General features: G+C 46.7%; 1 protein-coding gene across 1 annotated transcript; it reads left to right on the top strand.

Moving 5' to 3' along the window:
* The first annotated feature begins 122 nt into the window (after positions 1 to 122).
* Positions 123 to 21,467, top strand: DCT (dopachrome tautomerase). Its single transcript, XM_060233618.1, has 8 exons — positions 123 to 456; positions 6,952 to 7,251; positions 8,244 to 8,344; positions 12,090 to 12,256; positions 15,165 to 15,344; positions 15,455 to 15,590; positions 17,564 to 17,765; positions 21,017 to 21,467. The coding sequence occupies exons 1-8, from the start codon at positions 144 to 146 to the stop codon at positions 21,196 to 21,198; spliced, it is 1,581 nt and encodes a 526-aa protein (XP_060089601.1). The 5' UTR covers positions 123 to 143; the 3' UTR covers positions 21,199 to 21,467.
* Positions 21,468 to 21,770: the final 303 nt, after the last annotated feature.

Consider the following 21,770-nt stretch of genomic DNA (forward strand, 5'->3'; position numbering starts at 1 on the left):
AAAAGTTAGCTTATTTGGTCAGGTAGGATCTGGCTGGCTCGTTCGGCCTGGAGGCAGTGAATGAAATTGCCTTTGCTCTTCTTATTTGTGAGGTTCAGTGTGAAGCAGCTGGATAGGAGGAGTGACTCTGGAGTGGCATCCCCATGGCCTTTCTGTCGCACTGGGGGAGGCTGCTCTGTTGGGCCGTTTTTGGATGTCTGAACCTTTGGTGGCCCCAAGAGGCTGAGGCGCAATTCCCACGAGCGTGTATGACTGTGGAGGCACTGAAGACCAAGCAGTGCTGCCCGCCGTGGGGGCCCAATCCCAACAACACGTGTGGGTGGCAGCAAGGCAGGGGGGTCTGTAGAGAGGTTCAAGTGGACACCAGGCCCTGGGGTGGCCCCTACACGCTCCGCAACGTGGATGACCGGGAACGATGGCCCCTGAAGTTCTTCAATAGAAGTTGCCAGTGCACAGGTGAGGAGAAAAGGAAGGGAGGGTGAGTGGGGGGAAAGCTCACGAAGCCTGTTCCTGTTTTAGCCATGAGAAAGATTCAGAATATTCTGGAAGATTCCGGAATATTTGGGAACAGGGCGAATTCCAGGTGACTTAAACTAGGCGACAGATAAACTTAAGACTTTTCAGGAAGCAAAACTATTCTGTGTGTAAAGTATTTTTTGTCTTACTAGCATCCAGAATACTTCTAATTCATGACCATTTCTTAGGTTACCTTCCTCCATCCCTGTTCTGAAAATGCTGTAAGGAAAGAAGAGACTAAATAGGGTTGCCAGGTTCCTCCCCACCATCACTGGCAAGGGACGGGGTAAGGTTGCCAGATCCAGGTTGGAAACTCCTGAAAATCTGGGGATAGAGTCTGGGGAAGACAAGGATCTCAATGGTGTACACTGCCACAGAATCCACCCTCCACAGCATCCATTTCCTCCAAAAGAACTCTGTGTTCTGGAGATGAGCTGTAATTCTGGGGGATCCCCAGGTCCCACTTGGAGGCTGGCATCCCAATCAGAGGTTCATCTCTTGTAAATGTGTGAATATTCAGACCTAAATTGAATGGCAGAGAAAATGGCAGAAAAGCTTTCCAGAGGGGCGCCAGGTGCTTGTTTCAGCCCTTTCCCACAAATATATGTCTGTTTCGAGTGCTTTATTCGTTGAACTTCTTATGTGCCTATTAAGAGAAAAGGTTAAAGGTGCAAAGTCCTTATGTGGGGAAACATTCCAGGATTTAGTTTCTTGAAGATGAGGAAGTACTGGAGACTCATGGAGTCCTTACAGTATATTTGCTGTATTCAGAAAATGGTAGAGAGTATTGGAAGCAAACATGCACTCTTGTAGCAGACAGCAGAGCCGATGCCACTCACAGTTCCAGAATACTCTCTTATGCTGCCTGAATGCAAACTACACACTGGTCGCAACTGTTCTTCTACTTACCACCTTATTTGGGCTTAAATTGGTATCAGAGAACCAGAGGGGGAGTGTCAGGTTAGGACTAAAGATTCCCAGGCTCCAGACTTTACTCAGTGGGTGATCTTAGGCCAGTCACGTTATCTCAGCCTAACCTGCCTCAACGCATTGTGATGAGGATAAAACAACTGAAGGGAGAACCACGTATTCTGCCATGAACTCAGGGCTGGTGTGTGGGAGTAGGCAAAGTAGGCACCCACCTAGGGCACCACCTGGCCTACAGGGTGCATTGCTTTGGGATTGTTTGTTTGATTCATCCTGAGCTAAATGGCTAACCACTGAGATTTGTGTAGACTACGGGTGGCCAAACTCTGGAGCCACATGTGGCTCTTTTACACATATTGTGTGGCTCTCAAAGCTTCCACCACCCCACTGGCTGGATCAGAGAAGGCATTTTATCTCTTTAAATCACTTCTCCAAGCCAAGCCAGCCGGCAGCTTGGAGAATGTATTTAAAGTTAGAGCTGCTTTCTTTCTACCTCCACTTCTCCCTTCGCTATCTATTTTCCTTCCTTCCTTCCTTCCTTCCTTCCTTCCTTCCTTCCTTCCTTCCTTCCTTCCTTCCTTCCTTCCTTCCTTCCTTCCTTCCTTCCTTCCTTCCTTCCCCTTAAGCATCTGACATTCACATTGCAGCTCTCAAACATCTGACATTTATTCTATGTGGCTCCTCTGTTAAGCAAGTTTGGCCGCCCCTAGTGTAAACTGTTGACTTTAAAGTGCTGTTGTGCTATCCCATCTTTCTCGCTTGTGCCCCCCTGCCCAGCATTGTACATGAAAGATGCTTTTTTTTGTCAGCTGATTGGAGCCTTACCTACCAACTGCTCAGAATCATGGTATCTCCTCCAAGTAGGGGATCTGGGATCCCTTTTTCTTGCTCAGAATGGAGCATTAGAGATGAGGAAATACTTCATACTCCATTACCACTTTACATTAATACTAAGAGCATTAGAGATTGGAAAATATTTCCCAAAGCTCCATTGCCAAATCTCTAGGAGTTTCCCAACCTAGTTTGGTAAGCCAGTTTGGTGTAGTGGTTAAGTGCACAGACTCTTATCTGGGAGAACTGGGTTTGATTCCCCACTCCTCCACTTGCACCTACTGGAATGGCTTTGGGTCAGCCATAGCTCTGGCAGAGGTTGTCCTTGAAAGGGCAGCTTCTTGGAGAGCTCTCTCAGCCCCACCCACCTCACAGGGTGACTGTTGTGGAGAAGGAAGATAAAGGAGATTGTGAGCCGCTTTGAGATTCAGGGTGGTGGGTGGAATATAAATCCAATGTCGTCTTCTTCTTCTAGTTTTCACAATCTTTAAAAGAAATTACTTATTCTCACGATTTTTTATAACCTATCACAATTTTTGGAAAAATTAAAAATCAGTAAATTAAAAATGTGGAAAGTTTCAAGTTGGGAACTTTTCATTTTCCCTACATTTTTTTTATAATGGGGGGGGGGGGCTAGTGGGTAATTCGCCTAGGACACCAGAAAGCCTAGCATCAGCCCCGCCTGAACTCCATGGAAGAAAGGGGGGGTGGGAAATGCCATGTAGATATTTCCATAGGTTGGAGAAAGATCACCAGTGATGAAGAGACCGTTTCATTAGCTCCTGTCAATGGGAGTCTTTCTGAATCTAAACCATTAGCCATTGGTTTATCTATTGGATAGTCAGCCAGCGTCTGAAACAGTACAATGAAACCACCACCAACAAATAATATAAGATTCAGGTGGATTGTTGTGTTGTCCTGAAGGAGCAGAATAAAGTTTGAGTCCAGTGGCATCTTTAAAACCAACCAAGCTTAATTCTGGTATCAGCTTTTGTGTGCACGCAGACTTCTTCAGGTATCTGAAGATATTCTTCAGGTATCTGATGATGTGTGCATGCGCATGGAAGCTGATGCCCAGAATAGAAGAAGAAGAAGATATTGGATTTCTATCCCGCCCTCCACTCCGAAGAGTCTCAGAGCGGCTCATAATCTCCTTTATCTCCCTCCCCCACAACAGACACCCTGTGAGGTGGGTGGGGCTGGAGAGGGCTCTCACAGCAGCTGCCCTTTCAAGGACAACCTCTGGCAGAGCTACGGCTGACGCAAGGCCATGCCAGCAGGTGCAAGTGGAGGAGTGGGGAATCAAACCCGGTTCTCCCAGATGAGAGTCCGCACTCTTAACCACTACACCAAACTGTCTCTCTACACCAAACTGTCTCTCGAATAAAACTTCGTTGGTCTTAAAGGTGCCCCTGGACTCAAACTTTGTTCCAATGAAGTAAGAAACTAGCTTTAAAATAAGCAAAATAGAAGCAAATGTTCAGGGGTGCCTCATCTACCTCTTACATCATACAATGGGCTTTTGGGCTGCAAGCTTATGCACTATTGAACACAGTCAGGTTTTCTTGCCAGTAAACATCCACATGCCCTGATGTAGTGAGAGATGCAGTTCTTCCTCCCCCTGCTTGTCATTGTTCTGTTATCCGTCCTTTACTTCACTTACTGGTTGTAGGGTTGCCAAGTCCCTCCACTGTTGTGGTGGGGGCCTTGTTCTTCGTACTAAGACTCTATGGTACCATGGAGTTTTACCATGATTCTTACAGTGTCACAGCGGAAACGCTCTAGGAATCATGGTAAAACTCTATGGTACCATAGAATTTTTAGCACGAGTCCTAGAGCGCCCCCACACAATGTTCCCGGCACGATGACATAACTTCCAGGTGACGTCATTGTGTCGACAACGGCGCATGACGACAGGGCTCTTCAGGGGTGGGGATTTTCCCGGTGGCCTGCTCTCTGCCGGTGTGTTGGGGCCCTCCCAGGTGGTGGATCCCTTGCCCCTGGCGGGAGCTTGGCAGCCTTAAGTGGTTGACATTCCTGGAGTTCTGCTTGTGAACAGGAGGCCAGGGAGGGAAAGAACAAGCTTGTTGTATTACTTGTTAGTAGAATTTTCCTTGTTAGAGTGGGCTTTGTTATTTTACATATTGTTCTCAATTACAGATGTGCTGTTAAGTCACTCAAGTCTTTTGTTACCCTGGGGCTTTTCTTGTATTTTATAGCCATGTAATTAACCCCAGGTCTCCTTTGCTTGTTGATTGTCTCTCAATCGCACAGCAGAGCTACTGAGCCAAGCCTCTCTTCCTTCTATTGTCTGAGGCTCTTCCCCCTCCTTGTCCCCTGGGGAAGGAAGGAAAGAGCCAGAGCTTCCTTTACCCAGTTCCCTGGGCCCCATGTGAGAAATACAAAGAAAGCACCTTTAAGACCGAGTGCTAATGTTTTAAGGATGTTTTAAGGTTTTAAAAAAATCTTTGTGTTGGTCTGTGTCCTTTATAAAGTTTATATCTCTGCTCCCTAATCATAAATAGGCATACACATAGCCTGGCCCAACGTGACATGGCCTGGCCCGACAAGGTCTCATTTATTTCAGATTCGTCCCTCATAACAAATGAGTTTGACACCCCTGGTCTATTCTGTCCCTGGAAAATTTCAGCTGTTCTTCAGACCAATTCCTCACTAGCAATTGCTCCATCTGTGGGCTTCTGCTTTCTCTGGCTCAAGTGATCCATTCCCCACCAGTTGCTGCGCGGGTGCATTTTGATTCTCGGCTCCTCCAATTCCCATTGCAGCTTCTTGCCTCTTGCTTGTTTGGAGATCCGGAAGCTGTGAGGGAAATTGGAAGGAGCTGCGGATCAAGATGCACCTGTACAGCAACCGGTGGGGAATCAATCGCTTGAGCCGATGAAAGTAGAAGCCTGGGGACAGAGCAACTGCTAGTGAAGAATTAGTCCTAGTGTGTGTGTCCCAAACAAGAAGCTTTTAGGGTACTCTCTGCTCCTCAGTGGAGAAATGTGAGCGGGGCTTTTTTTGGTAGAAACCCCCCCAGCAGGAACTCATTTGCATATTAGGCCACACCCCCTGATGTCACCATTGTTTCACACGGGGCTTTTGGGTAGAAAAACGTCAATCAGGAACTCATTTGCATATTAGGCCACACCCCTGACACCAAGCCAGCCGGAACTGTGTTCTTGTGCATTCCTGCTCAAAAGAAGCCCTGGGTGTGAGGAAGTGGAGGGGGGCGGGAATGCAAGTAAAACATTTATCTGCAAATGCAACATTTTTCAAATGACACCAGTGCAGTGATCAGATTGCAAACTGGAGATCCACATCTCTGAGCTGAGGAAGCATGCCCTGCTCAACACCTTCTGGACATGGAGGGAGCTAGACTGAGCACATGGTACATTTCCTCATTTTGGAGGTGTTCAGAGCTGCTCCAAATGCCTCTGAGCTGAGGAAACACACTGCGTGCCACTCCTGCCCAAGTCTGGGTGGAGACAGTGGCTTGGCACATTTCCTCAGCTCAAAGGCATTCAGAGCAGCTCCAAATGCGTCCAAGATGAGGAATTGCACCATGCCCGCCACTCAGCCCCTTCAACCCAGGAGGGGCTGGGTGGGGCACATGGTATCTTTGTTCACCTCAGAGGGATTCAGAGCTGCTCCGAATGCCTCAGAGATGAGTGAGAGGTGTGAGCGGGGACAGGAAGGGGGAGCCCACCCCCCACCCTTGTGGCTAGTTGGCACTCTAGGTGGCGGGCTATATGGCCTACTCTCATGCACTGGCCCTGCTGGTAGTCCTTCATTGTGTTTTTTATTTTTTATGTTAAAACTTTAACAGTTCGTCTTATTAACACAATCTTTTATAATGTTATCCTCAGTGCTGAGATAGATTGGACATGTCTCATGAAAGAGGCTGCCTTCATGGTTTAGGTGCACTTAAGCTTCCCTAAATGGGGCAAATAGTAACTGCTAACCCAGCACCTGACAGAACCAGGAGGGGAAGAAGAAGAAGAAATTTGATATATATCCTGCCCTATACTCTGAACCTCAGCGTCTAAGAGCGGTCACAATCTCCTTTAACTTCCCCTCCTTCCACAACAGACACCCTGTAAGGTAGGTGGGGCTGTGAGAACTCTTACAGCAGCTGCCCTTTCAAGGACAACTCCTGTGAAAGCTATGGCTAATCCAAGGCCATTCCAGTAGCTTCAAATGGAACAGTGGGGAATCAAACTTGATTCTCCCAGATACGAGTCCAACTGGGGTTCTATCTGATTCTATCTGATTCCATAGGCCTAATGTTAATAAAATGACAAAATGACAAATACAAGTCCATAATGTACGGCAGCCCAGTAGTCACATCCTTTTCTCCCAGGGCTGGCTGCTCCTGGTTGGAAAATACCTGGAGATTTTGGGGGTGGAACCTGGGGAAGGACTGCAGTGGGGTGTAATGCCACAGAGTCCACCTTGAAACGCAGCCATTTCCTCCAGGTTAACTGATCTCTGTCACTTGGAGATCAGTTGTAAGCCCTGGAGATCTCTGGCCACCACCTAAAGGTTGGCAACCACACTTTATGCCAATCATGGACACAGTTAATCTTGATGGACGTTCATAGGACATCTTTTGATTATTTGCCTGTTTTTGTTTGTACACTGTGGCTTAAAGGTCGTTCTCTTTGAATGTAGGAAACTTTGATGGATACAACTGCGGGGATTGCAAATTTGGCTGGGCCGGCCCCAACTGTGACGTGAAGAAGCCTCTGGTCGTTCGGAAAAACATCCATGCGTTGAGCGAAGAAGAGCTGGCACAATTCTTGGATGCTCTAGACCGCTCAAAGACCACTGTCCACCCTGACTATGTCATCGCTACCCAGCATTGGCTGAGCCTGCTTGGCCCCAGTGGAAACGACCCACAAGTTGTGAACTGCAGCATTTATGACTTCTTCGTGTGGCTTCATTATTACTCGGTCAGAGACACCCTGTTAGGTAGGTACTTTCCGTTCCTGAGGGGCGGGATATAAGAAGAAAGAGTGAACAACTGTGATTGAAGCCAGGCAAGCTGGCTTTTAAACTGGGACTGATTCCCCACTAGCCTTTTGCCGCTCTCACTCTCCTCTTCTCCGCGGGGCTTCTGTCTGATTTCACACTTTCTGCCCTGGAGCTGCAACTCGCTCCACCTCTTTCGTGCAGCAAACAAGATCCTCTAAAAACCAGTTTCTGTTTGCCGCACGAAAAAGGCAAAGCTAGTTGCAGCCCCGGGGCAGATAGTGTGAAATCCGAAGCCCTGTGGAGAAGAGGAGCATGAGAGCGGCGTAAAGCTAGTGGGAAATTGGTCAAAGAATATTTCTTTGGCTTGTATCCTTCTGCTCCACTCAGCCCAATCTGAAGCCTTCCTCTAGTCCAAAGGGTCTCCTTCTGACAGAAAAAGCCTCTTAAGGCTTCACTTTGGCTGAGGAGAGTGGTAGGATGCAAGCCACTGTAGATAAGAATTTCTGGCATACTGTTTGCAATTTATTTAGGCCCATATTTGCAAGATGGAACTAGTTCACGGCAGATCCATCTGTTTTGGGGAGCAGGGGAACTGCTTTGGAGGAGAAAGCCACAGGTGAATAGGAAGGCCAGCAGATCCAAATAAATAGATTGACTGACTCCTGGACCTTTTAAAGCAGCTCCAGCTGCCAATCGCAAGAGGTGCAGTTTTTCACATCAGAGGGATGAGCACTTTGCTTGTTAATAAATATTGATTAAGGGCTATTAAGAGCATCAGAATAGAGGCTGGCAGATGTGTTGACATCTCTGCTTTTGAGAGATTGTAAGTTTTCTTCTCCATTTTCTTAAAGAAATGGAATATGTGTTTATCCTTCAAAGGTTCTCTTCGTATAAAGGAGTTCTCTTGGTGAGGGCGTTTTGTTAAACAGAACAGCTGGCTGGGGAAAGAAGATGTTTTCCCTTTCTGATTTTTCACACTTGTACTTTAGGTCCTGGCCGCCCCTTCACAGCGATAGACTTCTCACACCAAGGACCCGCCTTTGTTTCTTGGCACAGATATCACTTGCTGCTGCTGGAGAGAGATCTGCAGGTGAGCTAAAGAAAACCCCAACCTACCTATATCTTAAGGCTATAACTGGGACAGCTGCTAGCCTCCACATTACCCAGAATTCTCAGCATTGTGAGTGTTCCTAAGGATATGATCATCATCTTCAAGTACTTGAAGGGCTGTCATACAGAGGATGGTGTGGAATTGTTTTCTGTGGCCCCAGAAGGTAGGACCAGAACCAATGGGTTGAAATTAAATCAAAAGTTTCCAGCTCAACATTAGGAAGAACTTCCTGACCGTTAGAGCAGTTCCTCAGTGGAACAGGCTTCCTCGGGAGGTGGTGGGCTCTCCTTCCTTGGAGGTTTTTAAACAGAGACTAGATGGCCATCTGACAGCAATGAAGATCCTGTGAATGTAGGGGGAGGTGTTTGTGAGTTTCCCGCATTGTGCAGGGGGTTGGACTAGATGGCCCTGGAGGTCCTTTCCAACTCTATGATTCTCTGATTTTGGAACTTCCTGTGGTTTCTGCAGCAAAAACTGGAAATGCAAGAAGAGGTTTCTGGGAAAAGAGGAACAATCTGGTGCAGGGATTTGGAGTGTTTGTTTACTGCTTGCGTCTGCTGCACTGACAGGCAGATCACTGGAGGCTCGTGTGGGAATTCAGTGGCCTGAATGAATGCTTTTGAGAGGTCATAACTATCCTGACTGTCTGACAGTCTTACAAGATTTTTGTTTTTGAGATTCTGCCAGTGTCAGTAAAACTGACAGGCCAACAGGTGGTATCTGTCACTCTTAAACTGGCTCCAGGGGAAGGCAAATCAAGAAGGGAAAGAAATCCTGGTATGCCCATTAAAACTTGCTGTAAGTTAATTATACATTGTAAAGAAGACAAATTTCCTTTTTTGGAGAGTTTTCTGACAGTTTCACTGGATGCTCATGGGATCTAATATTCTAAGATTGATATAATAATTTCCCTCTAAATACCCTTGCTACATAATTCCGAATTTTGTAACCATCTATCATGCCTCCCCCTGTTTTTCCCTCTGAGTCTAAAACATTCCAAATATTTTTAGCATTTCTTCATGGGGTGGTGGGGGGGGAGAACCCTCCATTAGCAGATCAGCAATTCACATTTGAGTTCCTTAAGAACCCTTGGGAGAATGCCACCTGGACCTGGTAACATTACTTTTCCATTTTCTTAGTATTCCTGGAATGTCATCTCTTGTCACCTCAATTTGACTCAGTATTCCAGACACTAGGGCTGCTAAGCCTCCAGTACAGGAGGAGGTTCCCCCACCCAGGAGGTTCCCAACCCACCAACCCACATTGGGCCAGCGGGGGGAACCTCCCCCGATGTCGTTGACATGATAACATCACCCAGAAGTGATGTCATTGTGGCGGTGTGTGGTGGCTGCTCTAGGCGTTTCCAGGAGAACTCTATGGTTTCCCTGGACACTCTAGCCATTTGGGAGGCGCCACGCACCGCCACCATGATGACGTTACTTCTAGGTGATGTCATTGCATTACGCACGTGTCAAAGTCCCCCACCGGAGAACACGGGGGACTTGGCAACCCTACCAGACACCGTCCCCCAAAATATATATATATGAACATATGAAGCTGCCTTATACTGAATCAGACCCTTGGTCCATCAAAGTCAGTATCGTCTTCTCAGACTGGCAGCGGCTCTCCAGGGTCTCAAGCTGAGGTTTTTTACACCTCTTTGCCTGGATCCTTTTTTGGAGATGCCAGGGATTGAACCTGGGACCTTCTGCTTCCCAAGCAGATGCTCTACCACTGAGCCACTGTCCCTCCCCTTCAAGCTTGGGTACAGGCTGAACATTTTCCATAGTGAAAACAGACAGTGAAAAATCTAGATTCATATCAATATGCTTACAAAGTTAAGACATTTTGTCCCTATAGCGACAGCTTTGTGTTTATATATAATGAATCATGGCAGCCATTTTGATGACCAGTTGTCTAGTCCTTTGGACTTCTCTCTAGGCTGGTCGGGATTTCATCACAATACATAAAATGACATCATGTGAAAATTGGAAACTTTACTGTTAAGCTTCAGATGGTAGATCAGACTTTATGAATAAGTTAAACAGGATCAACTTTTGTTGGGGCTGCACCCATACATCTGGGGATATTGTTCCATTAGCCAGGGCATTTTTTTGTAGCAGGAACTTCTTTGCATATTAAGCCACACACCCCTGATGTAGCCAATCTCCCAAGAGTTTACAGTAGGCCCTGTAAGAAAAGCCAGTTTGGTGTAGTGGTTAAGTGCACGGACTCTTATCTGGGAGAACCGGGTTTGATTCCCCACTCCTCCACTTGCACCTGCTGGAATGGCCTTGGGTCAGCAATAGCTCTTGTAGGAGTTGTCCTTGAAATGGCAGCTGCTGCAAGAGCTCTCTCAGCCCCACCTACCTCACAGGGTGTGTGTGGGGGGGGGAGGTAAAGGAGCTTGGGATTGCTCTGAGATTCAGAGTATAGAGTGGGATATAAATACAATATCTTCTCTTGGAGGATTGACTAAATCAGGAATTCTGATCTAATATGCTAAGGAGTTCCTGCTACAAAAAAAGCTCAGCCATTAGCAGTATGCTCTTCTTGAACCATAGCAATCAACTTCGCTGGATCTTCCTATGAGAACAAAACAATCTAGGAGGTGAATTGTTGTTATAATGTAACAACAGCATAATACCAAAATGAACATTTACTGGAGTCAGTGAACGCCAGCTTTTCTTTCAAACACTGGGGGTGGGGGGGGGGAAAGGAAGGAGAGGCAGCCCATCTCCTCATTGCACAACACAGAGACGAGGGAAGGAAGGAAGCCAAACAGAGCTCAGATTTTGCAGCCTGTGTCAGTCTTCAAGGCTAGCTTTTCTCTGCACAACAGAGAGATGGGGGAAGGAAGGAAGCAGAGCAGAGGTCATGCTTTGCTGGCGGTGGGGCTAGCTTTGTCTTTTCTTGTGACTCGGTAGTGAGGCTTCCGTGGCCCTGTACCGGGTCGTGACCCTGCAGATGGAAAGCACTGTTCTATAGCTATTCCAGAGAACATCCATGCCATTTATTATTTCAGCATTTCATTGCACAACACAGAGACGAGGGAAGGAAGGAAGCCAAACAGAGCTCAGATTTTGCAGCCTGTGTCAGTCTTCAAGGCTAGCTTTTCTCTGCACAACAGAGAGATGGGGGAAGGAAGGAAGCAGAGCAGAGGTCATGCTTTGCTGGCGGTGGGGCTAGCTTTGTCTTTTCTTGTGACTCGGTAGTGAGGCTTCCGTGGCCCTGTACCGGGTCGTGACCCTGCAGATGGAAAGCACTGTTCTATAGCTATTCCAGAGAACATCCATGCCATTTATTATTTCAGCATTTCAAAGCTGAGAGAATTCTTCATCGAGTAGGTGAGGAGGATAAAACGAAAAAAAACACTTGCTCCTCATCTGCTTCCGGGCTCTTCAGTCTTCTGGTGCTGGTAATTCGGTGTTGATTTGATTGGTTGCTTGACAGCCGATCAGGAAAGAGCTTTTTCAGTTAGGTAGCAGGTCCATCTCAGAGAGGTCCTCCACTAGATCGTAAGTGCTGGAAAGAAGAGTAACGGACCTGGCAAATGTTATATATAGATTTTTGGAGTCTTGTATAAAAAAGGCTATATGGATGTTATTGTTGTGAAGAGAATTTTATCGGGTGTTCTTGATTTGTGCATCCCAGCAAAGAACTGATTCATGGAAGTTTCTTCTCTCCCCTCCCCTCATATTTTCCCTTCCACCCTGTTACTCAGCGGATGATTGGCAATGAGTCCTTTGCATTGCCGTACTGGAATTTTTCAACAGGGAGAAATGAATGTGATGTGTGTACTGATCGACTCCTTGGAGGATCAAGACCAGAAGATCCAAGCCTAATCAGCCAGAATTCAAGATTTTCACGTTGGGAAATAATATGCAACAGGTATCGAAATGCTGGAGTACTGAGACATTGGGCATAGCTTTGTGTTTCTTAACTATTTTTTCTCAGTACTGTCAACTTGTTAAAAAAACCCAGTTGATTACTTATCTGCCTTTTCATTGAATCTCAGGAAGGTGGACTATAAATGAATACATTGATCATTTTTTGTCATAGTTCAATACACGTGGATCTTATTGATACAAATCAATTTCTGAGGTTCTGAAGAATGTTTACTTTTAACGTTTTGAGTAGAACCCAACCCCTCCTGTAACATAGCTTCCAGAACTCTGCGTAGGAAGAGAAATGAACATAAGAGAAGCCCTGTTGGATCAGGCCAATGGACCATCCAGTCCAACACTCTGTGTCACATAAGAACATAAGAGAAGCCCTGTTGGATCAGGCCAGTGGCCCATCCAGTCCAACACTCTGTGTCACATAAGAACATAAGAGAAGCCCTGTTAGATCAGGCCAGTGGCCCCTCCAGTCCAACACTCTGTGTCACATAAGAACATAAGAGAAGCCCTGTTGGATCACGCCAGTGGCCCCTCCAGTCCAACACTCTGTGTCACATAAGAACATAAGAGAAGCCCTGTTGGATCAGGCCAGTGGCCCCTCCAGTCCAACACTCTGTGTCACATAAGAACATAAGAGAAGCCATGTTGGATCAGGCCAGTGGCTCATCCAGTCCAACACTCTGTGTCACATAAGAACATAAGAGAAGCCCTGTTAGATCAGGCCAGTGGCCCATCCCGTCCAACACTCTGTGTCACATAAGAACATAAGAGAAGCCCTGTTGGATCAGGCCAGTGGCCCCTCCAGTCCAACACTCTGTGTCACATAAGAACATAAGAGAAGCCCTGTTGGATCAGGCCAGTGGCCCCTCCAGTCCAACACTCTGTGTCACATAAGAACATAAGAGAAGCCCTGTTAGATCAGGCCAGTGGCCCCTCCAGTCCAACACTCTGTGTCACATAAGAACATAAGAGAAGCCCTGTTGGATCAGGCCAGTGGCCCCTCCAGTCCAACACTCTGTGTCACATAAGAACATAAGAGAAGCCCTGTTGGATCAGGCCAGTGGCCCCTCCAGTCCAACACTCTGTGTCACATAAGAACATAACAGAAACCCTGTTGGATCAGGCCAGTGGCCCATTCAGTCCAACACTCTGTGTCACATAAGAACATAAGAGAAGCCCTGTTAGATCAGGCCAGTGGCCCATCCAGTCCAACACTCTGTGTCACATAAGAACATAAGAGAAGCCCTGTTGGATCAGGCCAGTGGCCCCTCCAGTCCAACACTCTGTGTCACATAAGAACATAAGAGAAGCCCTGTTGGATCAGGCCAGTGGCCCCTCCAGTCCAACACTCTGTGTCACATAAGAACATAAGAGAAGCCCTGTTGGATCAGGCCAGTGGCCCCTCCATTCCAACACTCTGTGTCACATAAGAACATAAGAGAAGCCCTGTTGGATCAGGCCAGTGGCCCTTCCAGTCCAACACTCTGTGTCACATAAGAACATAAGAGAAGCCCTGTTGGATCAGGCCAGTGGCCCCTCCATTCCAACACTCTGTGTCACATAAGAACATAAGAGAAGCCCTGTTGGATCAGGCCAGTGGCCCCTCCAGTCCAACACTCTGTGTCACATAAGAACATAAGAGAAGCCCTGTTAGATCAGGCCAGTGGCCCCTCCAGTCCAACACTCTGTGTCACATAAGAACATAAGAGAAGCCCTGTTGGATCAGGCCAGTGGCCCCTCCAGTCCAACACTCTGTGTCACATAAGAACATAAGAGAAGCCCTGTTGGATCAGGCCAGTGGCCCCTCCATTCCAACACTCTGTGTCACATAAGAACATAAGAGAAGCCCTGTTGGATCAGGCCAGTGGCCCCTCCAGTCCAACACTCTGTGTCACATAAGAACATAAGAGAAGCCCTGTTGGATCAGGCCAGTGGCCCCTCCAGTCCAACACTCTGCGTCAAATAAGAAAATAAGAGAAGCCCTGTTGGATCAGGCCAGTGGCCCCTCCAGTCCAACACTCTGCGTCACATAAGAACATAAGAGAAGCCCTGTTGGATCAGGCCAGTGGCCCCTCCAGTCCAACACTCTGTGTAACATAAGAACATAAGAGAAGCCCTGTTGGATCAGGCCAGTGGCCCCTCCAGTCCAACACTCTGCGTCACATAAGAACATAAGAGAAGCCATGTTGGATCAGGCCAGTGGCCCATCCAGTCCAACACTCTGCGTCACATAAGAACATAAGAGAAGCCCTGTTGGATCAGGCCAGTGGCCCATCCAGTCCAACACTCTGTGTAACATAAGAACATAAGAGAAGCCCTGTTGGATCAGGCCAATGGCCCATCCAGTCCAACACTCTGTGTCACATAAGAACATAAGAGAAGCCCTGTTGGATCAGGCCAATGGCCCACCCAGTCCAACACTCTGTGTCACATAAGAACATAAGAGAAGCCATGTTGGATCAGGCCAATGGCCCATCCAGTCCAACACTCTGTGTCACATAAGAACAGAAGAGAAGCCATGTTGGATCAGGCCAACACTCTGTGTCATGCAGTGGCCTAAACCCAAGTGTTATTGGGAGGTCCTCCAGTGGGGGCAGATCCTCCATAAAACCCTTTCATTTGCCCTCTTCTCTCCTCTCCTCCATTCTTTGCTGTAATTTGGACTTCTCATTGGTAAATTAAACAAGACATTCCTTCCTGAAGCCCTAGCAAGCAATTTATGCATGCATCTTTGTTAAAATTTGTCTCCCATAACTAATTCCTGGAAGCATTTCCCTCCATTGATCTGATTCTACCAAATAAAATTTATGGCCCACCTTGCTCTCTTGGCAAATGTTGACTACACTTAGCAGAAAACTGAGTTTAAATATTCCATGTTGCTCCATTTTTTATGTAAGTCTGGATGATTATAACCGTCTGGTGACGCTATGCAATGGATCCAGAGAAGGTCCTCTGCGGAGGAACCCGTTCAGCAATAGCGGTGACCGGCTGCCGACCACAGAGGATGTCCGGAACTGTCTCTCACTTCAAGACTTTGACAAGCCTCCTTTCTTTCGGAATTCTAGTTTTAGCTTCAGGTTAGTTCTTTGATTCCCATTGGTGGTTTTACGCCACAGTAACATTTCTTGGAGAGAAGCAGATCTCTAGATGGCGGCAACGCTTTACTTATTCTTATTCTCTGCCTCAGGAACGCTTTGGAAGGGTTTGATAAACCCGACGGAACTTTAGATGCACCAGTAGTGAGCCTCCACAACTTGGTTCATGGCGTTTTGAATGGTACTAGTGCACTGCCTCATGCTGCTGCCAACGATCCTATCTTTGTGGTATGTCGTCGTCTTCTTTTGGCTTCCTTCAATTGCATGTAGCCAGGGGTGGAATTCTAGTGGGAGCTCCTTTGCATATTAGGCCACACACCCCTGATGTAGCCAATCCTCAAAGAGCTTACAAGGCTCTTTTTTGTAAGTTCCAGGAGGATTGACTACATCAGGGGGGTCCGTGCCACATCAAACCCTGTGGAGGTCCCTAGGCAGTCAAAATCTTGGGGGGGCCTCTTGCAAATTATCTCAGATTCTGAACGTCTCTGGACTAGACTGTAGCCCCCCCCCCTTTATTCTGTGGTACAGACATGGCTTAAAAGGACTCTTTGAATGAGCTTTTTCTTCTCACTCCAGGAGCTCCCCTTCCTGCTTCCTGTTTTAGGGTGCAGAGAAGTACATGTGCTCCCTCTAGTGGCTATATTAAAACTTGACCGTTGTAACTTGTAAATCAACGATCCCCAACATTTTTGGCACCAGGGACCGATTTTGTGGAAGACAATTTTTCCACAGACCGGGGGGGGGGGGGGGATGGTTTATGGATGATACAATTATGCACTTTATTTCTATTAGTATGGTATGGTGGTTAAGTGCTCGGATTCTTACCTGGGAGAACCGGGTTTGATTCCCCACTCCTCCACTTGCAGCTGCTGGAATGGCCTTGGGTCAGCCATAGCTCTCACAGAGGTTGTCCTTGAAAGGGCAGCTTCTGTGAGAGCTCTCTCAGCCCCACCCACCTCACAGGGTGTCTGTCATGGGGGAGAAAGGCAAAAGAGATCGTGAGCAGATCTGAGACTCTGAGATTTGGAGTGGAGGGCAGGATATAAATCCAATGTCTTTTTCTTCTTCTTTTTATAACTACATTGCAATATATAATGAAATAATTATACAACTCATGGCTTGGCTACTAACAGGCCACGGACCGGTACTGTTCCATGGCCTGGGGTTTTGGGACCCCTGTTGTAAATAAAAATACTGTTACATGGAAGAAGAAATTTGTCGCCTTCATCTTATCTGAATTCTATAACGTAACGTCCAAGGAAAGATATCTACTGCCAAGATGGGCTGTAAACAACTGCTTGATAGAATGTCTTCTAAAGAAGAAGAGATAATCTCATTTTCTGTTACTCAGAGAACGGCCTGCCCAGGCCACAGAAGATGCTGTTTGTTATTCAAACTAGTTTGACCAGCGGCTCAAAAGGAGACCTCAGGGATTCCCATATAAAATGCTGTAAGCCTCAAAGAAATATAAGAATGATCAGGGGTGGAATTCTAGCAGGAGCTCCTTTGCATATTAGGCCACACCCCCTGATGTAGCCAGTCCTCCAAGAACTTACAAGGCTTTTTTTTGTAAGCTCTTGGAGGATTGGCTACATTAGGGGGTGTGGCCTAATATGCAAAGGAGTTCCTGCTACAAAAAAAGCCCTTGGTCCAAACAATCCTGATTGTATGCTCAGAACCCTTCAGGGGCTTTTCTACATTTGTGTTTCTGGCTTTCTGGGGGTTCTTGGAGAAATACTAGAATGCAGGGGTGGAATTCTAGCAGGAGCTCCTTTGCATATTACACCACACCCCCTGATGTAGCCAGTCCTCCAAGAGCTTAAAAAAAGAGCCTTGTAAGCTCTTGGAGGATTGGCTACATCAGGGTGTGTGGCCTAATATGCAAAGGAGCTCCTGCTAGAATTCCACCCCTCAGAATGATAAAGAATACTAATGCCAAACTGAAAGTATCTCTTGAAATTGGATGGAAAGGAAACACAGATATAATTGTCTACATAATTCTAAATCATAATGCCAAATGTTTTAAATGAGCGGATAAATACTGCCCTCCATCCTCCTGCTAAAGCAATTTTGGAGTGTATAAATGGCACAAGGTCAGTGCAGGTTGGAGCACCATTTTAACAAGCTAGTCAGCTCTGCCATCATCTTTGCCTGGACGCAGTAATATGCATTTAAGATTTGTGTGTGGATTGAATTTCCAGCTGCTTCATTCCTTTACTGATGCTATTTTTGATGAATGGATGAAACGGTTTCACCCCTCTGACAGCGCATGGCCGCAGGAGCTGGCGCCCATTGGCCACAACAGGATGTACAACATGGTTCCTTTCTACCCGCCTGTGACCAACCAGGAACTGTTTCAAAGTGCAGAACAACTCGGCTACCAGTATGCCGTTGAGCTGCCAGGTAATTATATGGGAGACTGAATTCTGGTGCAGTTTGTTTATCAAAATACTGTAGCATTTGCTAGCTGCCACTTCATCCTTTGTTGGAAAGGAAAGGTCCCCTGTGCAAGCACCAGTCATTTCCGACTCTGGGGTGACGTTGCTTTCACGTTTTCACGGTAGACTTTTTACGGGGTGGTTTGCCATTGCCTTCCCCAGTCATCTACGCTTCCTTCCCCCAGCAAGCTGGGTACTCATTTTACCGACCTCGGAAGGATGGAAGGCTGAGTCAACCTCAAGTCGGCTACCTGAAAACCCAGCTTCCCCGGGGATCCAACTCAGGTCGTGAGCAGAGCTTAGGACTGCAGTACTGCAGCTTTAACATTCTGTGCCATGGGGCTCTTCATCCTTTATTACACTACGACTAAAGAAATGAGGGCCACAGTCTTAAATTGTAGGGCCGTATAGCCCATGACAAAAGTATTATCATAATTTATTATTAAGCAAATAGGATTAGAGTTGTAATGGTGAGAAATGATGAGTTGTAATGAATGGTGGTGAGAAAAGGAGAAATGCAAATAGATACAGTTTTTTTAAAAGCACAAACGCAGTCTTTAAAGGCAGTTACACAGGGAACAGGGAGAGGATAGTGACTGGTTTCAGGGTTAAAGATTTTTATTATTACACTGGTAGAAAACTGCTAGTATGCAGGTAAGTGGGTATCTTTAAAGAAGCAAATTCTTAGCAACTTCCTAATAATGTTTGTATGAAGCCTGCCCAGGTGAAATGTTTTGAAGTAACCAAAGAGAGATCACAGGATTTGTAAATTGAAAGTAAATAATAACATTGGGGAGTGTAGAATCTTTCAGGCTCAAGTGCCATGTTCTACTGGAGAAAGTTTTTCTTCCAGACGTTTCGTTCTCGGCTGCGGAGAACATCCTCAGTGGTGTTGCAGCCGGAGCAGGCGCTCTGACCTTCTTGGCTGCTCCGGCTGCAACGCCACTGAGGATGTTCTCTGCAGCTGAGAACGAAACGTCTGGAAGAAAAACTTTCTCCAGTAGAACACGGCACTTGAGCCTGAAAGATTCTACAATCCCTAATGATGTTACCAGCCGTGAAAACCTGAAATCTTTGATAAATAATAAGAATAGTGATATATTTATGAAAAAACTTAAGTACAATTATCAAGTGTTTGATAAGTAGGAATGCATTCTGTGTATTCACATCGGCATGAATATCAATAAGTTGCTCGACAATGTTAACAAGCCTGGTCCAATCATCTGATGTTCTTCTCTGTTACAGGAGACTGCTTGAGCCTCTTCCCCTCAAGCGTCGTCCAGTACAAACAAAGTGCAAGAGCCAATAAAAATGTCACTTCTTACTTTTGTATTAAGCTGCAGACAGATGCCATAAGAGGTCACGATTCTGCAACAGGCTTGTTCAATAGGTTTCCACAGGGCAGAAGACGTATAGCTACTAGGCCCGGCGCTGGGGGTTCTGCCACCCCAGGCAGAGCCCCACCCCCTGCCCCTGGCCTGGGCAAGGTTGGGGTGGCAGTGGGCACGCTCAGAGCCAGGCTCTGAGTGCACTCACTGCCACGCCTCCCCACGACCTCGCTGAAGCTTCCTGAGTCTTGGGAAGCCTCAGCAAGATCAGGACAGCAGCAGTTGCATTCAGAGCCGGGCTCTGAGCGCGCTTGCTGCCATGCCCCCCATGACTTCGCCCAGGCTTCCTGAGTTTCGGGAAAACTGTGCGGGGAGGGGGGGGGCGGCACCTGCGCAGTGCGGTCCTCAGACTCTGAGGAACTCACTGTGAAGAAGGCGCCATCAGCTTTCGCATTCCCCGGGTCTGTAACAGCCACATGAACTCTCAGAATAGGGCTTTCTCTTGTATCCCCCACTAAGAACAGCACATTAAACCTGGCTAAAAAAAAGGCTCTTTTATAGGCTGGAATGGTCAGAAAATCTATTTAGGGACGATAGGACTTGGAGTATGTAAAACCAAAGAAGGCAGGAGAACACACGCGATGAGCACGGAAGACCGTGCTGTTTGCTCAACATTGTAATGTGAGAACGGACCTTTCTTGTAATATTGTTATGCGAATGCACATTTCTAGTGTTGCTGTAATGCCCAGAAAGATGATATGATTCTAAAAAGGTTTTTCTTATATGGTTTTACTAAACGTTGTTAGCCAGTACATCACAGTGTTTGTTTCTCTTATTGCCTGTAATATGAATCCCCAGGTGGGGGCAGGGGATCCCCCGGTCTGAAGACCCTCCCCCTGCTTCAGGGTCATCAGAGAGCAGGGGTGGGGGAAGGGAAATGCCAGCTGGGCACTCCATTATTCCCTATGAAGACCAATTCCCATAGGGTACAAGGGAGAATTGATCTGCGGATATCTGGGGCTCTGAAAGGGTTGTTTTTTTGAGGTAGAGGCACCAAATGTTCCGCATAGCATCTACTGCCTCTCCCCAAAACACCCTCCAAGTTTCCAAAAGAAGATAGAACTTTAATATGGTACTTGCTCTCAGCTGCTAGGACATTGTATGCGCAGCTGTGGAAGCAAGAAAAAATACCAGAGAAATGGGACTGGATTATAAAAGTTATGTCATGGAGTGAAATGGACAAATTAACAAGAAAATTAAGAGGCTATGATTTGGAGCTCTTTAAGTTGGAGTGGAAGAAGTTCAGAAGATACATAGAAAAAGAGTGGAAAATTAAAGAACATTGGACAATCTTTGATAATGATTAAGTTTTTAAAATAAGAATATAACTGTTGGTTTTTTAATAGCTAAGGGTACCTTTAATATTTGTTTCTTTTAAGTAAATAACATTGGCGGGGGTCAAGTAACGGGGGGAGGGGTGGGGGAAAAGTAAGATATGGGGTAGAAGATTTTTTTCTTTTTTTAAGTCTTTATAAGATGTAGATATAGGTTTGCTACCATATGTTACTAAAAAAATTGTTTATTAAAAAAAAACACCCTCCAAGTTTCAAAAGGAAACTTTTGCACCCCCCCCCCCTCGCCAGCACCCAGAATACAGAGCATCACTTGCCCCAGACAGAGAGTTCCATCTATACCCGGTGGCTAATAGCCCCTAATGGACCTCTGCTCCGTATGATGGAGCAACACCTCCATATAAGACACTGAAAGGGAATTCCTGCTTGCCTTTTTGTGTGTGTGTGTGTGTGGGGGTGTCTTTCTTTCACAAATTGATTTTTAGGAGCAAAATTCTTTCCCCGTTTACTACTGACTTTGTTTCCCACCTTTGCAGAGCCATTGCAGGAAGTCAGCGGTTGGGCTGTCATGGTCGGGTCCACCATTGGGGGCGCCCTGATCGCTCTGCTGGTGCTGGTGGCTTTGCTTGTCGTCTTCCAGCACCGGAGGCACAGGAAGGGCTTTGAGCCCCTGGTGAACGCCCGGTTCAGCGCGAAGAAATACACCGAGGAGGCCTGAAGGGGGCAGCAGCGAGTTGCTGGGCCTGCCCCTTGTGACCTGTTCTCCAGCTGGTGATTGGTCTGACATGGTTTGTTGAGAGCTTGGCAAATACCAGTGCGTGGGCGTATTAGTGCAGAGCAAATCCCTCCACTGAGTACCCATTTCTTTATGGTTTGGGGTTATCATAGATGACTTCGTAGAAGGACAATTGGAGGTTCAGGGTGTAGACCTGGCCCTTGAGTCCTTAAGTCGCAGCTTCTCCATCGTTTCCCCTCACCTCAGTCTGCGCATATACATATACCTATACGGGGGTGGAATTCTAGCAGGAGCTCCTTTGCATATTAGGCCACACCCCCTGATGTAGCCAACCCTCCAAGAGCTTACAAAAAGAGCCTTGTAAGCTCTTGGAGGATTGGCTACACCACGGTGGTGTGGCCTAATATGCAAAGGAGTTCCTGCTAGAATTCCACCCCTGCACCTATAGTGGTAAGACTTGATGTACATGTTCAGAATAAGCAGAATCAAACCTTGTTGAGGTTGTACAGTTTATAGTTCCAGAGGTGGGGAAATGCTACTCTTGTAGCTAAGAA

Source organism: Heteronotia binoei, chromosome 3 (assembly GCF_032191835.1).
Source record: "Heteronotia binoei isolate CCM8104 ecotype False Entrance Well chromosome 3, APGP_CSIRO_Hbin_v1, whole genome shotgun sequence".
Taxonomy (NCBI): domain Eukaryota; kingdom Metazoa; phylum Chordata; class Lepidosauria; order Squamata; family Gekkonidae; genus Heteronotia; species Heteronotia binoei.

What these genes read in the sequence shown, in the direction of transcription:
- DCT (XM_060233618.1), top strand. Translation starts at nt 144, where the DNA reads ATGGCCTTTCTGTCGCACTGGGGGAGGCTGCTCTGTTGGGCCGTTTTT. An exon ending in GGTCAGAGACACCCTGTTAG is followed by an intron (nt 7,252 to 8,243) that starts GTAGGTACTTTC and finishes CTTGTACTTTAG; the next exon opens with GTCCTGGCCGCCCCTTCACA. An exon ending in TGCTGGAGAGAGATCTGCAG is followed by an intron (nt 8,345 to 12,089) that starts GTGAGCTAAAGA and finishes CCTGTTACTCAG; the next exon opens with CGGATGATTGGCAATGAGTC.